Here is a 17,671-nt window from a genome sequence, read left to right as displayed (position 1 = left end):
CTGCATGTGCGATCATGAGGTGTTTTGGGGATCAGATAATAGGCATTAGAAGACCCAAAACAAACAAGCAAATAAACAAAATATTGTTGAGAATGACGGGGGTTGGATTAGAGACCCAAAACCCATCTCTAGAAAATGAGACATTCCCCCCACAGAAGGGTCAAGAAGAAAGGATGAGTCAATATGGCACAGTAAAGCCCTGATGAAACACACACAATAATCCTCTGGTTCCTGAGGCTTCCTCACACTCTAGCATCACAATCCCAGTGCTGCTTCTCACTGCGGGCTAGACCAGAGCATGTGCACAAACACAGATAAGAGATAAGAGCTCACAACACATGGAATCCAGGAACAGTCCTGGGAGTAGGGATACCAAAAGGGTAGGGGGAAGGTGGGGAGAAAAGGGGAGAAAGAGGGAACCAATAGCAATAATTGACATAACCACAGACACCTGGGAGACCAACAACAGAAACTGTGGAGGAAGGGAGAAAGCAGTTGGTGTAAGATGTGAAAATAATAGTAATTTATGAAAGGATCATAGGGGAGGGGAGGGAGGGAAAAAAGAGGATCTGACAAAAGAGCTCAATAGAAAGTAAATGTCTAAAAATGAATGGTGGCAACATATGTACAAATATGTTTGATACACTTGATGTATGGATTGTTATAAGAGGTGTAAGAGCCCCCAATAAAATGATCTTTAAGTTAAAAAAATCTTTTAAATAATCTGCCTAGTACTTTCAGCAGCATAATTCAAATGTATTGTTTCTTCCCCAGTCTTTCTAATTTATTGTATATCTTCTGCAAGCATATGAGGCAATATAAAATATCATGAGTTGGAGTATTCAAGCCTTTGTACTCAAAGTGTTATCTTTGTTTTTATAACATTTAAGAGGTTTATTTAAGCAGATTTGCCCAAAGCAGTGTGTCCTTTAATACATCTGGTGCTGATTTCATGAGCAATGGTTGTCAATCCAACTAAATGAAATTTTTGACAAGTTTGATCTTTTGCCCATCCATCATGATGTTGTCCATTGGTCAAATTATGAGGATTTTGTTTTCTTTACATTGAGTTTTAACCCATGCTGAAGACTGTAGTCTTTGATCTTCACCAATAAGTGCTTCAACTATTCTTCAGGTTTAGCAAAGAGAGCTGTCTCACCTGAATATCACAGATTGATATGAGTCTTCCTCCTTTCTTAGGCAGCATTCTTCTTCCTCCAGCCCACCTTCCCAGATTACTTGTTCAGCATGCAGATTAAAAGATTATGATAAAAAGATATAACCCTGGGCGGTGCAGCTGGGGGCAGAACTCAGGTAGGACCCTGTGGGCCAGGCCCAGAGCGCCTGGCGGGCGAGGGACCCAGGGGAATCTGGAGAGGCGGATGGTATGAGTCTCGGGGGGGGGGGGGGCGGGGGGGGGGCGGTCTCTGGGTCCTGAGGCCGTCAGGAGCCGCGCTGATCTTCCAGCTGCCACCGCTGCCCAATGTCCAGGAACCCCGCGGATGAGCAGAGCCCACCTCCCATTTCCATGGCCTGGCGGGGCGGGGCGAGGCGGGGCGGAGCGGGGCACTTGAGCTCGCTGTGCTTCTCACCGCCCACCTGGGCATCTGGGCTTCTTGGCGCTAGCTTGACCCTGGATTCGGAATTAGGACCCCTCCGCATTCTCAAGTCTGACGGTATTACCCACTAAAAGGTCGATCCTTTTTAGTGGATATAAAGGTATATCCACGTAAAGGAAACAGTGTTATCCATTGCCAGAGGTTTCCTAGAAGTCATTCATTGCAGACAGAAGATTAGAGGGCGGTCCTAAAGTGCTCTCAAAACTTGTTACCTACCTGAGCACTACTGGGACTTTCTGTGGGCTGTAGTCTGTCTGAGTTCTTTCCTAAATTGGAAACTTTTGTCGCCGAAATAAAGTTGCTTATGTTTTTCGAGTCTTATCATTATCCAGGGATTTTATATATTCCTCTTTTTCTTTAGGACATGTATTTATTGGGCCAATTCACTGTCATCGAGTCGATTCTGGCTCATAGCCACGTAACTGGATGTTTAAATTTTGCGCAGGACCGACAGTGTTTTGTTTTGTTGTATTATAGGCCTTTCGGAGTTAGAACCCACTTAGAACCGAGTTAGAACAACATATTGATCAGCCTTCCTGAAAAAAAAAAAAATATATATAACCCTGACATACTTTCCTGATTTCTACACCACTCAGTATTTCCTCGTTCTTTTTCTACAGCTGTCATTCATAATTTTTATGACCCACTCAACCAACCACCTTTGCGTAGTCAATAAAACACATTGAAATACCTTTCTGGTATTCTCTGCTTCAGTCAAGATTCTTCTGAGGTCAGCAATGACATCCCTTCTTTCATCCCTCTTCTGAATCTGACTTGAATTTCCTGTGGCTCCTTCTTGATATACTGCTGCAGCTGTGTTTGATTGATGATCAGCAAAATATACTGTGGTGTGCTTGGAAGAGTAGAGAGCCAGGAGAAAAGAGGAAGACCTTCAACAGGTTAAATTGATCAACATAATGGTTGCAACAATGAGTTCAAAGATAAAAACAATTGAGAGGATGGTGGACTGGGCATTGTTTTGTTCTGTTGTAAATAGGGTCCTTAGAGATCAGAACTGACTCAACAACATCTAACAATAATAACATCAATGATATTGTTTGCTAGTTTCTGCATTCCACTGAATCACCTTTCTTTGGAGGGACACAAATAATGGTTCCTTTTAGTTGCTTGGCCAGGTAGCAATTTTCCAAATTTCTTGACATAGACCAGTGTGATTTAGTTAGGATTATTGTGCCAACCTAGCCAATAGGAACATGTGGGTTTAATCAGTTTGATTGGAGGGCAAAGAGATAAATGGCTCTGCAAGGCTTGTCCCTGTCTCTCTTGCTTTCTGATGTTTGGATTGTGCTGGAGCATTCATGCTGCTGCTGTAGCTAAATTCTCTGCATCAACCTGTAAGCTACACCACCTGTGGGCCAGGCCAGCCTGTGGATCATGTCGTTAGAATTTAAGGCTGCTTTGACCTTCTTCTCCAGGTACAATGCTTGAGCTTGAGGCTGGTGCCGTGTAATGCTTGCATTTGACATCCTATCCAGGCCTGCAAAACTTAGCTAAGCTCATGAACTCCTAACTGTTTGTGACCCACCCTGTTGCTGGTTGCCTGTGGGTAGAATCTGCTTGTCTTGTCCACGAGAGGACTCTGCTGTCTGCTCCCTTGACCTTGGACACAGCAGCACATGTAAGCTGAAGGACTTCCAGTATATTAACTGCTCCACAGAAGTGAGTTTAACTGAACCCTCTGTACTGCTCTGTGGACTAATTGGCAGTTATATTCCTTCCCACTGTATAAACATATCTTCATATATATGAATTATAAGTTTCCTGGTCTCCTTTCCTCAAGAGATCCCTGCCTAACACAACCAGTGAATGCTTCCAGAGCTGCATCAGTTTGTTCCAATATTTCTTTTTTTTATTTTTAACAATTTATTGGGGCTGATACAATTCTTTTCACAGTTCATACATATACATACATCAATTGTATAAAGCACATCTATACAGTCTTTGCCCTGATCATTTTTTTCTCTTTTCTTCTTTTACATTTTATTAGGGACTCAAACAACTCTTACCACAATCCATACATATACATACATCAATTGTATAAAGCACATCCATACATTCCCTGCCCCAATCATTCTCAAGGCATTTGCTCTCCACTTAAGCCCCTTGCATCAGGTCCTCTTTTTTTTTTTCTCCCCCTCCCTCCCCTTTCCCCCTCCCTCATATGCCCTTGGTAATTTATACCTCGTTATTTTGTCATGTCTTGCCCTATCCGGGGTCTCCCTTCCCCCCTTCTCTGCTGTCCCTCTCCCAGGGAAGAGGTCACATGTGGCTCCTTGTAATCAGTTCCCCCTTTCCAACCCACTCACACTCCACTCTCCCAGCATTGTCCCTCACGCCCTTGGTCCTGAAGGTATCATCTACCCTGGATTCCCTGTACCTCCAACCCTCATATGTACCAGTGTACAGCCTCTGTCCTATCCAGCCCTGCAAGGTAGAATTCGGATCATGGTAGTTGGAGGGAGGAAGCATCCAGGATCTGGGGGAAAGCTGTGTTCTTCATCGATAATACCTCACACCCTAATTAACCCATCTCCTCTCCTAAGCCACTCTATGAGGGGATCTCCATTGGCCGACACTGGGGCCTTGGGTCTCCACTCTGCACTTCCCCCTTCATTTAATATAATATATATATACACATACATATATACATATACACATATATACACATACATACACACACTTATATCTTTTTTTTTTTTTTTGCATGATGCCTTATATCTGGTCCCTTGGGCACCTCGTGATCGCACTGGCCTGTGTGCTTCTTCCATGTGGGCTTATTTGCTTCTGAGCGAGATGGCCGCTTGTTCACCTTCAAGCCTTTAAGACCCCAGACACTATCTCTTTTGATAGCCGGGCACCATCAGCTTTCTTCACCACATTTGCTTGTGCACCCATTTGTCTTCAGCGATCCTATCATGGAGGTGTGCAGGCCTGGTGGGAAATGATCAAGGGTAAGGTTGCTTAGAGAAGAGGTATACTCTAGCCCAGGTGGCGATGAAGCATGGTAGTAGGGCAGGACGAAGGTCAAGGGAGATGGAGGAAAGAGCTAGGAGTCAAAGGGCATTCATGGAGGTCTAGACAAAGACATGTACATGCAAATATATATAGGAGGTTGGGGAAATAGATCTTTGTGTCTATATTTATAGGTCAAGTATTAAGGTGGCGGAAGGACCTTGGGCCTCTACTCAAATACTCCCTCTATGCATGAATACCTTCTTTTATTAAATTGGAACTCTATGATGCTCACTCTCCCGACACAACGGCTGGAGCCAAAGTGGGTGAACAAGTAAATATGGTGAAGAAAGCTGATGGTGCCCGGCTATCAAAAGAGATAGTGACTGGGGTCTTAAAGGCTTGAAGATAAACAAGCAGCCATCTAGCTCAGAAGCAACAAAGTCCACATGGAAGAACACACCAGCCTGTGTGATCGAGTGGTCCCAAAGGGATCAGTTACAAGGCATCAAAGAACAAAAAATCATATCATTGACTGCACACCAATATTTCTATTAGTATTCTGTCAATTCCTGGAATTTCTTTTTCACCTATCCCTTCAGTGCACTTGGGCATCTTTCCTCAATACCACTGATTCTTGATTATATGCTACTTCTTCAAGTGGTTGAATACCAACCAATTGTTTTTGGTACTGTGATTGCGTATTATTCCTTGCATAACTTTTACTGCCTCTGGCACAGTCAAACAATTTGCTCATAAAATCCTTCAATATTTCAACTACAAGCTTAAATTTTTTTCTTCAATTCTTTCAGCTTGAGATATGCTGAATCTATTCTTCCCTTTTGGTTTTCTACCTCAGGATCCTTAGATATTTGATTATAATCCTTTGTCTTCTTGAACTGCCCTTTGAAATTTTCTGTTGAACTATTTCATGTCATTTCTTCTTTTCACCACATTTAAAAACAAACTTCAGAATCTCTTCTGATATCTACTTTGCTCTTGATATCTACTTTCCCTTCTTGTCTTTAATGAATGTTTGCTCTCTTCATCTATGATATCCTTGACGACATCCTCAAACTTGCCTTTTGTTGTTGTTGTTTTCTGCTTCTTCTTTTAGCTCTCAGACTGGTACCTTCTGTTAATGTGTCCAAAATTCATGAGATAAAGCATAAAAATGGCCACTTCTAAGGAGCATTCTGCCTGTACTTCCTCCAGGAAAGATTTACTCCTTCTTCTGCCTCCACCCTCACCCTCAGCACCCTAATCATTCTATGTAACAGAGGAGAACTGCCCCTGTGGTTTCTGGGATGGTACATTGTTATAGGACTGGAAAAACTCATCCTCCCAAAGAGCAACTGGTGGTTTCAAACTGCTGACCTTACAGGTCGCAGCTCAAAGAGTAAATCACTACATAGGCTCTTCTGGCAGTTGTAGTACATCCTATATTTGTCACCAACACTATCATTCAAAAGCATTGTGTTAGGTTGAGTTTTCTAGAGAAGCAATGATATATATATGTGTATATATATATATATATATATATATATATATATATATATATATATATATATATGGAAGAACATGATATCAAGAAAGAATTTTAGATCATGAAATCAGCCCAGACAAACACAAATCTGTAGGAGGCGGATCAGCTGGTCCAGGTGTTTCTTCTTGGGTGACCAATTAATCCCCTGTGCCCTGTGTCTTTGCAGACAAAAGCATTGCAAAACAACTGGGTTTTTTATTGCCTTGTAGCTAAAAGCATTTGGAGTTAACTCAGTATTTTATGACCTCTTTAAGATTCTTTTGAATCTTGCATATCTGTGTGCTTATTTTAGGACATAGTGCTTTTATTATTCAAATGTTAAGAAACTGTGACTAGTTAAGTAACATTTGTGTAGATAAGAGGTTAGGAATGTTTTTAAAAAGCAAGTTCTTTTTTTTTCTCTCTTTCCCCACCTCCTCCCCAGTTGTCTACCATGTGCATCCCTGGATTTGATCTGGTCTCTGCCATACTACACAGGTCTCACCCCAAAAATGTTTGTATATAGTAGCTTTTTCCCTATGCCCCTTTTACATATTTTTTTAATACTTACCTCAGTGGCCTCATGTTGTACTTGTCTTTTGTACCTGACTTACTTTGCTTAGCATGATTTCCTCCAGTTCTTCCCATGCCGCTATGTGCTTCATACTGTTCATCACTGCTTTTTAGTGATGCGTAGTACTCCATTGTATGAATATACCACAGTTTTTTAATCCAGTCGTCAGTTGATGGAAATTCAGGTTGCTTCCAGCTCCTTGCAATTGTGAACTGTGCCGCAATGAGCATTGGAGCACAGATGTCTGGCCTTGGTTTGTTTCTTGCCTCTTCTGGGTATATGCCCAGTAGGGGGATTGCTAGGTCATATGGTAACTCTATTTCCATCTGTTTTAGATATTGCCAGATCGATTTCCATAGTGGCTGTACATACTTACAGGCCCACCAGCAGTGGATGAGAGTTCCTGTCTCCCCACAGACCCTCCAACACTTGTTGCTTTCTGATTTTTTGAATTGGGCTACCTTTGAGGGTGTCAGGTGGTACCTCATTGTTGTTTTAATTTGCACTTCTCTTATAGCTAAAGATTGGGAACATTTTCTCATATGTTTGTTGGCCATTCGGATTTCTGTCCCTGTGAAACTTCTGTTCAGCTCCTTTGCCCACCTTTCAAGTGGGCTATTGTTTTTTTTTTCTTTTTGGAAGCTAGCAGAGTATTGTAGATTTTAGTAATAGGGTCTTTGTCTGATGTGTCATTGCTAAAGATGTTTTCCCAGTCCATGGACTCCCTTATCACTCTCTTGGTGAATTCTTTTGATGTACACAAGTGTTTTATCTTCAGAATATCCCATTTCTCAATTTGTGCCTCCTTGGTGTGTGTCTCCTTCCCTATTTCTGATAGTCTGTATATTCCCTGTGCAAAAGTTCTCAAGTTGGTTCCATTTCCTTCATTGATGGCCCGAATAATTTGGGGTTTAGCTTCAAGGTCTGTGATCCACCTTGATTTTATTCTTGTGCACGGAGTGAGATTAGGGTCTTGCTTCATTTTTCTGCAGGGAAATATCCATTTTTTCCAGCACCACTTGTTAAAGAGGGCATCGGCTTCCCATTTGATATATTTGGGGCCCTTATCAAAGATCAGCTGTTTGTATGATGATGACTTTATTTCTGGGTTTTCAGTTCTTTTCTATTGGTCTGAGTATCTGTCATTGTACCAATACCATGCAGTTTTGAGGACTGGGGCTGCATAGTATGTGCTAAAGTCAGGTAAAGTAAGCCCTCCCACGGTGTCCTTCTTCTTGAGGAGTTCTGGGCTTCTTCCCTCTCCATGTGAAGTTGGTAATCAGTTTTTCCATTTATTTTAAGAAAGTGGGGGTAATTGTATAGGGATGGCATTAAACTTATATAGTACTTTTGGCAGAACTGACATCTTAACTATATTGAGTCCTCCAATCAAGGATCATGGGATATTCTTCCATTTGTTGAGGGCGCTCTTGGTTTCTTGTAATAGTGTTCTATAGTTTTCCTTGTATAGATCCTTTGTTTTTTCAGTCAGGTATATCCCTAGATATATCAACTTGTATTTGGCTATTGTGAAGGGTACCACCTTTTTGATCTCTTCTTCTGTGGTCTTATCTGATATATATAACAACCTGATGGACTTTGGTTTGTTGATCTTGTATCTTGCCACTCTGCCAAACTCCTCCATTGCTTCCAGTACTCCCCTTGTGGAACTTTTGGGATTTTCCATATATAAAATTATATTATCTTCAAACAACGATAATTTCACCTCTTCCTTCCCCAGACGAATACCTTTGATGTCTCTTCTTTGCCTTATTCTGTTAGCTAAAACTTCCAGCATGATATTAAATAGGAGTGGGGACATAGGGCATCCTTGTCTGGTCCCTCTTTTCAGTGAGATTGTGTTAGTCTTTTCTCCATTGACTACCATGTTGGCTGTTGGTTTTTCATATATAGCTTGTATAGTCTTTAGAAACTTTCCTTCCATTCCTATCTTCTCAAGTGTCTTAAACAGGAATTGGTGTTGGATGTTATCGAATACTGTTTCTGCATCTATCAGTATTATCATGTGGTTCAAGGACCTTGGGCCTCTACTCAAGCACTCCCTCAATGGATGAATACTTCCTTCTATTAAATTGGCATTCTATGATGCTCACCCTCCCAACACAACCGCTGAAGCCAAAGCGGGTGAACAAGCAAATATGGTGAAGAAAGCTGATGGTGCCTGGCTATCAAAAGAGACAGTATCTGGGTCTGAAAGGCTTGAAGGTGAACAAGCGGCCATCTAGCTCAGAAGCAACAAAGCCCACATGGAAGGAGCACACCAGCCTGTGTGATCACGAGATGTTGAAGGGAGCAGGTATAAGGCATCATAAAATTTTTTTTAAAATCTTACCATAGTGAATGAAGGGGGAAGTACAGAGTGGAGACCCAAAGCCCACTTGTCAGCCAATGGAGATCCCCTCCCAGAGGGGTCCAGAGGAGGAGATGAGTCAGTCAGGGTGCAATATAGCACCGATGAAGAATACAGCTTTCCTCCAGTTCCTAAATTCTTTCTCCCCCCACACTACCATGATCTGAATTCTACCTTGCAAGTCTGAATAGAGCAGAGGTTGTACACTGGTGCAGATAAAAGCTGGAGGCACAGGGAATCCAGGGTGGATGATACCTTCAGGACCAGGGCTGTGAGGGATGATACTGGGAGTGTAGAGGGAGAGTGGGTTGGAAAGGGGGAACCGATTACAAGGATCTACATGTGACCTCCTCCCTGGGGAACGGACAACAGAAAAGGGGGTGAAGGGAGACGCCAGATAGGGAAAGATATGACAAAATAACAATTTATAAATTATCAAGGGCTCATAAGGTAGAGGGGAGCAGGGAGAGAGGGGAAAAAGAGGACTTCATGCAAAGGGCTTAAGTGGAGAGCAAATGCTTTGAAAATGATTAGGGCAAAGAATGTACAGATGTACTTTTTACAATTGATGTATGTATATGTATGGGTTGTGATAAGAGTTGTATGAGTCCCCAAATGTGTTAAAAATTAATAATGATAAACAAACAACAACAAAAAAGCAAGTTCTTTCATGTTTGTTTTATAACCTTTCCCTTGTAAGAAGAGTATAAAAACCAAGCTTTGAATATACTCCGTACTTCAGTCTATCCCAATTATCCTCCCAATACCCTCCTCCCCCTCCAACACTGAAGGTGCTGAAAAGTGAACCTGAGGGCTTTGAAAGTGAGCAGGAGGAACCCCTTGGTCCTGGAGATGCGGACCAATTAGAGGATGAGGCAGTACATTATCACGATGAGGCCTTAGGAATTTCTGCCGCCTCAGAGATGCTTCAACCTAGGTGCAAGCGACTCAGGAGTCCATCCGGGATGAAACAAAGGTGTTAGGCTTGGAGGAAGCCTATGCATCATTAGCAACAGAACAGGGAGTAGATTTAGGAATTCCAGCATGTTAACGGTTAGGGCACAAAATGCTCAAGGACAGGGGTGAATGTTCACCCCCATTCCATTCAAAACTACAAAATATTTAAAATCTGTTTGTTCTCAGTATAGTCCTGTGGCTCCTTTTACTATGGCATTATTAGAAGCTTTGGGCAGGAAACTGGAAACAGGTAGCTCAAACGTGTTTGTCAGGAGGAGACTACGTGTTGTGGAAATAGGAGTTACATGAGAGTTATCAAAATACAGCAGATGTAATCTATTTGTATGAACAAATTGTGCATATGTGCGCATGTGTGCATGTGAAAGTATTACATACTCTTTCACTTGGATGTACAGAGAGGTTTTTCTGAATATTTATTTTGAGGGTGAAATCATTTTTGCTTGTGTTTATTACTGCTTGAAGTTGAGCCTTTTTTTGAGCATTTAAAAAAATTATACCAATAAAACTACTCTCCCAAGGAAAATATTGCCATCATTTTTAGACTATGTAACCTTCAAGTATGTCCTATTTTTGTCCCTTTATCTAATTAAAATCAGGAATTGTATTAAAAATTAAACAATTGGCTTTTAAAAATGAAAACACTGCCTGCCAGGCAGCGCTGAGACCTTTTAGAAAAAAGGGCCACCTGTCTGATTATATCAGACTATGCTCGAACATTGGACCTTCCTTACTCAGGGGCTTGCTACAGCAGCTGCTTTTCAAGGAAAAAGAGTAAAGGAGGATTAATGATACTATGGAATTTATGGAGCCCTGCAGCCTGGACTCCCTCCCTCTCTGCTATTCCAGCCAATACATATAAGACCATTTTAGACTTAAAAGACTGTTTTTATACTATCCCATTAGATCCAAATGATTGTAAAAAAAATTGCATTTGGGGGTTCCTTCCACCAACTTCAAAGAGCCTATGAAGAGGTTTCACTGGCTTGTTTTGCCTCATGGCATGGCCCCGACTAATATGGGGGCAAGAGCATGTTTGTGTTTTACTGCAGGATGCTGATGGAGCATGGTGGCTGCCAGAAAGGTTGGTGCAGTTTGCAAACCATGCAAATGGTAATTTCCCTCCAAGTGCTTCTGGGGACATTGTGCAGTGAGCAGTACTGAGCTTACGTTCCTGAGCCACCACTTTTACATCCTGCTGTCTGGGCAGGTCCAGAAATCATGGTGTGAGTTAATGACACTTGTCTTCCCTGTACAAAGTGAAGAAAATGTATTATCATCCAATTCGCAGTCTTTTTCTCCTTGTGGACTAGAGACTCGAAAGAATAATAAAACCATATTATGGAGATCGTGTCTCATGGACAAGACCATCCAGTTTAACATCACAAAAGAGAGATATATTGGGAGCGAGGAGGGAGGGGGAAAATGAGGACTGGATGCAAAGGGCTTACTTGGAGAGCAAATGTTTTGAAATTGATGAGGGCAAACATGTACAGATGTGTTTTACACAAGTGATGTATGTATGGATTGTGATCAGAGTTGTATAAGTCCCTAATAAAATGTGGTTTTTTTTTTACGAGTGAGATCATGCAATTGGTCCAGCAACCAGGACAATACTTAAAAAAAAATGCTGTTGAATGGAAAATAGAGGCTACTTTGGGGGATGTAGCTTATGGGCCCTACCTCCACCGTAAGCAAACGTTACTGCCTGCATGCTTATGTACTTTTGACAGGGAATATTACTATCGATCATGATGATTGTAAGTTTAACATGCTTTGTAATAATTGTAATTTATCTAATTGTATTACGTTTGGTAACATTGTACATGTGTGTGATAGTTATGACAGTGCTTAATGATTTCATGTCCTAGTGGATGACTTTCTTGGGACTAAGCATAAACACGAGTCTCTTCAAGCCAATTGGCAATGCATCTGTTTTCCAATATAGGTAGAAGGGGCAAGGGACAGTTGTGAGTCCAGTTTGTAGTCATTGGATCCAATGGACTTTGCTCTTTGTCACTCCATATCCAGCTGTTCTCTCAGATGATCCTGGCTACTCTGTGTCATCTTGTGGTCTACCATCAGATTTTAAAGCAGCAGCCTTCCAGAGAATTCTCCATCAACTGTACTATTCAAACTTCATTTTACTGCTTAAGGAAATTAAATTTGCTTATCACAGGAAGATAGATAGAAAGAGAGAGAAAGGAAAAAAAAAGAAACTAGGAAAAAGAAGCTATACTTTTTCCAAGCTCAGGATGGAACATTAAGGAAAGGATTATTTTATAATCCCTACAGTTACCTCCTGGAAACAGCAAACCTGGTGTGCTCTATTCCCAGAACTAAAGAGAAGGTTCAGTCACTGTCATGAAGTAGCCGATGAAGAGCCAAAGCCCATATCACTCCCACTGCCATCACGCCGATTCTGATCCACAGTTGACTCCATAGAGGATTTCTGAGACTGTACGTATTAACTGGAGTAGAGAGCTTCATCTTTTTCCTGAAGAGGAGTTGAGAGGTTTGAAGCTCTAACCTTGCATTTTGCAGGCTGATGCCTCATCCAAAGCTTTATCATAGCTCCCTGGAATAGAGCAAATCGAGGAATTTCTCCTCTTACTTTCAGATTTCCCCATGCTTTGAACTGACCAAATCCAACTGAAAAACAGCTAAAACGGGAGGTTGGGAAATGTGACCTCAGTGTCATCCTGATGAAGGCCAGAGCAGAAGGACAAGGAAAAGACTGTGTGCTGAACCGGCTACAAATTAGCAATGTGTTTTGTTTAAAAATAAAGAAATAAAAGATGAACTACTCCCTCCACCAAAATGCTCTTTCCACAATACGGCTCTGTGGAAGTAGCATCCAAACATCAAACTTCAAATTATTTTAAAAATAGGTTTTGTTACAGGATGAGAAAGAGTGTTTTCTTCCTTATTTCAATAGTGAGTTGGTGGTCCCAGCAGTCTGACTGTTAACAAAGGCTAGCTTGCATTTAACTGTCTGTGCCAGTGTAATTTCCCCATGTTTAATTCCACAACTTGTAATCATTGGGGTAACTTTGCATATCTTTAAGAGTGGATATTGGACCCATTCTAGATTATTATTGAGTAAATTTCATTGGCGTAGGTTGTACTAATAAATGGACACGGCTAAATTCTAATTTTAGAGAGGTGCATTTTAATAAGATGGAAAGGGAGAAAGAGAAGAGGTAATGTGTATGTGTGCATTATGAATTTACTTTCAGAAGCAAATGTAGAAAAAGACTATATTCATAGGATTTGCACAATCCAGATGCTGATAGAAATAGTGGTTCAAAGAAACTATACGTATACTGTTTTATGATTCATAATGTGTTTTGGGTAGATTATATTGTCTTGTTTTACAGAATTCCTGTGAAACAATTATTAACAATCTCATTTTACATGGGAGAGTACTGAGAATCCAAACAAATGACTTTTTTTTTCAAGGCTGAAGAAACACTTCTGTATTTTCAACAATAGGACAGACTTTAAAAAGGAGAAAGGAAAACACCACCAACAATCGCAAAACTGAATTAAGGTTTATTGCATGTCTGGAGTGTTTTCGGCACTTGATAAACATATACAACAGATAGTTACGTTTAAAGAATTATCACCCATGTTAGATTTTGTTCAAATGATATTGACTAAAGATCTGAAGTTGCAAGAAATCTTAGTTAAATAACAAGTGTCTACATTTAAATTTAGTTTGCATGGGACTTTCCATTTAGAATCACTCCTCAAGGCTCTACACCTAACCATTACATTTTATGTCTTATACTACAATTAAAATACTGCATCCAGATGGAGAACAACTGAATGAAGACTTTCTATTTTCTTTTAATTGATTATTTTTCACTTCAGAAATACATATAGTCTTCCTGTTACAAGTTCATTTTCTAAATAAATACCTCTGGTGAAAAGCATTGAGCAAAAATGTTGTATAACAAATGAAATAATATTTCATAAATATTTGATATTAGTGTAGTCAAATTATATTGCCCTTTGTGCTTTTATGGAATATGGCAGAATTGCTTCCAAATTTGGTTCTAAGTCACTAATAATTTTAGCCATTTTGTGCATTTGTAAGGGTGTGATCCATGTGGAATTAATTTAGGTTTCCATTTAAATATTCAATACCTCACATATTTGCTGAAATATCAAATAAATTTGCAATATTTTTAAATAATATGAGGTAAGTTTCCTTGGATTGAAATATAATTACATATATTGTAGATGGCACACAAATATATGTATTTGTATATCAGCAAATATAACCATACATTTATATAGATATATAACTACATACCAAATAACATTAAAAGAAAATATTATAGGACCATAATGTTAGAAGTAGTAATAAGAAGTAGGGAAAAATAAGCAATCAATGGATTCAAAACCAGAAAAAAGATAACCTAACAAATATGTAAACCTAACAATGAAGTAAAATCCATGCTATAAACTACAATCATTTTCCCACTGGGTCAACGTGTGGAATAGAGCTATGAGTAACTTGCGTAGAGCTGTCAGACACTCAGTTTCCTTGTGTACATTGAGTCCAATGTGTAAGACTATCATGTGTTCCATTCAGGAGAATTACAAGCTTGTGTCATGTTATCAAGCTGTGCCCATAGCATTTCCTAGGCTTTAATCTTTAAGGAGCAAGTTGCCAGGTCCCTTCACCCTAAGAATTTCTGAAAAAACAAAATCACTGCCATCCAGCAACTCTAAGAGGAGAGTAGACCTGTCCTTGGGGGTTTCCCAAGCCGTCCCTTTTTTACAGGAAGAGAAACTGGTCTTTCTCCCACGGAAGAAGCCCTAGGTGGGTTCAAACTGCCAGCTTTGTGATCAACATCCGAACACTTAACCACTGCACAGCCAGAGCTCCTGCTGTGAGGAGCACCAGCATAGCATTGTATGCCTCTCAGAGTCTTCTTTCTTTAGAACATATTTTCAATACTCCTAAAAATTTGCAAGACAAATGCAATCTTTATTTATTAAAAAAGAATTAGTTAAATCCCATCTCAAAAGTAAACCAGAAAGTGAATTTATGCAATTTTCTTGCATTTAGGGTAAGAATAGCAATACCATGACTAAATAAACCACATTGCTAGCAGAGCTGGCTGCATGATGCTGTGAGCCAGTGGAGGGTGTTCACTGCCATTCAAGATGATCCTCCCTCATGGTGGTTCTCTAGTGTCTCCACGAGTTCACATGACGGCTTCTTAATTTCCGCATGGCCGACTTAACGTCTTCATTCCTCAGAGTGTAGATGATGGGGTTCAACAGGGGTGTACAAACAATATAGAACACAGAAAGGAACTTATCCATAGGAAGTCTGCTAAAAGGCCAGATGTAGAAATAAATGCAAGGTCCAAAGAAAAGAACTACCACTGTGATATGGGCAGTTAGGGTGAACAGTGCCTTAGAAGACGCGCTGGAGGACCTGCGTTGGACAGTGACCAAAATGATGGTGTAGGAAATGATCAGAGCCAGAAAACAGCTCAATGAGATCAGACCACTGTTAGTTAAAGTCATAATTTCCATTTCATAAGTATCCATGCAAGCCAGCTCAATCACCAGAGGAAGGTCACAAAAGAAGCTGTCTACCTCATTGGAGCCACAGAAGGGCAGATCCACTGTAAACGCCAAATGGCTCACAGAATGAAGAATACCCACAGCCCACGATATCGACACAAAAATTATACACAGCTTCCTACTCATGATTGTACTATAATGCAGGGGCTTACATATGGCTATAAATCTGTCATAGGCCATCGCCACAAGCAGCATCATCTCACTCCCCACAAAACTGTGGAGAAGAAATATCTGGGCCATGCAACCCTCAAAAGAAATAGTCTTGTGCTCCACGAAAAAGTCTAGCAGCATCTTAGGGGTGGCAAAGTTAGACTGACAGATATCAATGAAAGAAAGGTTGCTGAGGAGGAAGTACATGGGCGAGTTCAGATGGGAGTCGGAGGAAATGATGACAATAATCATGAGGTTTCCTAGTACAGAAGTCACATACACTACAGAGAAGATGGCGAATAAGAAAAGCTGAAGTTCTTCAGAATCAGAGAGTCCCAGCAGCACAAATTCAGAGACCACTGATTCATTTATGTGAGCCATGTGCCCAGTGCACAGCCGCCTCTGGAAAAGAAAGTCAGGAACGTATCACAATGATTCACAGCATGCTACTACTAGTTATATACAAAAACAGAAAAAAATTTCAATTGAGTTCATTCTACTTAATAAGATAGATTCACATATATCAATTGTCCATATAAAATCTATGTGGATGATGAAAATGGGAGAAGTGTAAGGGGAAAAGCATAGATAACCTTCATGTATAATTTAATATATTGGATACATACATTTGAACCCAAATTATTTAAAATAAATAACAGCCAAATATAAGTGAGCAATACATTAATGCCATAATTAATGCCAGAACTAATGTTGTAGTACCACCTCCTAGCTTTGAGACCAGTCATAAAAATCCAAAACAAGCAAACAAAAGACTCCCCAAACACACCACCATGTGTGAACCCTGACTCATAGCGACTGTATAGTCCAGGGTACAACTGCACTTGTGCGTTTCTCAGGTTGTAACTCTTACCGGCGCAGAAAGTGTGGTCTTTCTAGATAGAACTAGATTTTCACCAACACCATCTTCAAAGTGCCATGGGTAGAGCATACACAAGGTTTGCACGACAGGAACGAGGGGGCTTTGAAAAAGTCACTCAGAATTCCTTAAACTTTAGTCAGAGCATTCAGCTTCTTCCTTAATGAAACATTCATTTGCTTATTGCCTTTATCGGAGATAAAGTATTTCCAATCTCAATATATGTCGTCAGAGAATTTCTCTCCCCAGGGAAGGCCAAATTTGATGCACAGGAGATCACTCTTACAAGAACAGCCACCTCACCTCCAAATTAAATTAATAAAATGCTAAAACCACGAGTGCTTTAATTTTCCTTCCATTAATTTATCTTGGAAGAAAATATATTTTTCTGTGAGGCTATAAACAAGAAAGTAGTAAAGGATCCCTTATTGGTCAATGTGGGTTTCCAGTATTGTTCAGTGAACACAAACTTCACATGATGAAAATTCTCCTGGACCTGGTCATACAATGAGCTGACTCAGCGCCAGCTAACAACAGTGATATTACTCTGCTTCTCGTGGCAACTGCTTTCTTGTTGGAAATTTCTTCATCACCAGGAAATTGTGTTATCAATAACTATATGTTTAAAGAAAGACTAATATCCCCTAATAGAAAGCATATAATACATAGAACAGTGAAATATAGTGGTTGTAATATCTTTCACTTATGCTCATCAAACTATGATTTCTATCTTAACAGGCAACTCTTAAAACCAGGGCAGTAAGGAGTTAATCTAGACAGAGAAGAGCACAAGAATGTATTATTTTTTACTAATATATCAATTAACTTGTTTATAGAGTTTAATTTCTAATTTTACATATAGAAAATAATTTATCCAGTCAAAATATATATTAAAAGTGCATATATACAGACACTTTTAATAACTCACCCCATTCCATCTACTCACCTTATTTTTTATTAAATTTGTTATCCAGGTTGTTTCTTCTCTCTTCTTCAA

General features: G+C 40.1%; 1 protein-coding gene across 1 annotated transcript; it reads right to left on the bottom strand.

Moving 5' to 3' along the window:
* Positions 1 to 15,242: 15,242 nt before the first annotated feature.
* Positions 15,243 to 16,178, bottom strand: LOC142425829 (olfactory receptor 4K1-like). Its single transcript, XM_075531236.1, has one exon. The coding sequence runs from the start codon at positions 16,176 to 16,178 to the stop codon at positions 15,243 to 15,245; it is 936 nt and encodes a 311-aa protein (XP_075387351.1).
* Positions 16,179 to 17,671: the final 1,493 nt, after the last annotated feature.

Source organism: Tenrec ecaudatus, chromosome 14 (assembly GCF_050624435.1).
Source record: "Tenrec ecaudatus isolate mTenEca1 chromosome 14, mTenEca1.hap1, whole genome shotgun sequence".
Classification (NCBI taxonomy): domain Eukaryota; kingdom Metazoa; phylum Chordata; class Mammalia; order Afrosoricida; family Tenrecidae; genus Tenrec; species Tenrec ecaudatus.
This window is presented reverse-complemented; position numbering and strand designations above follow the sequence as displayed.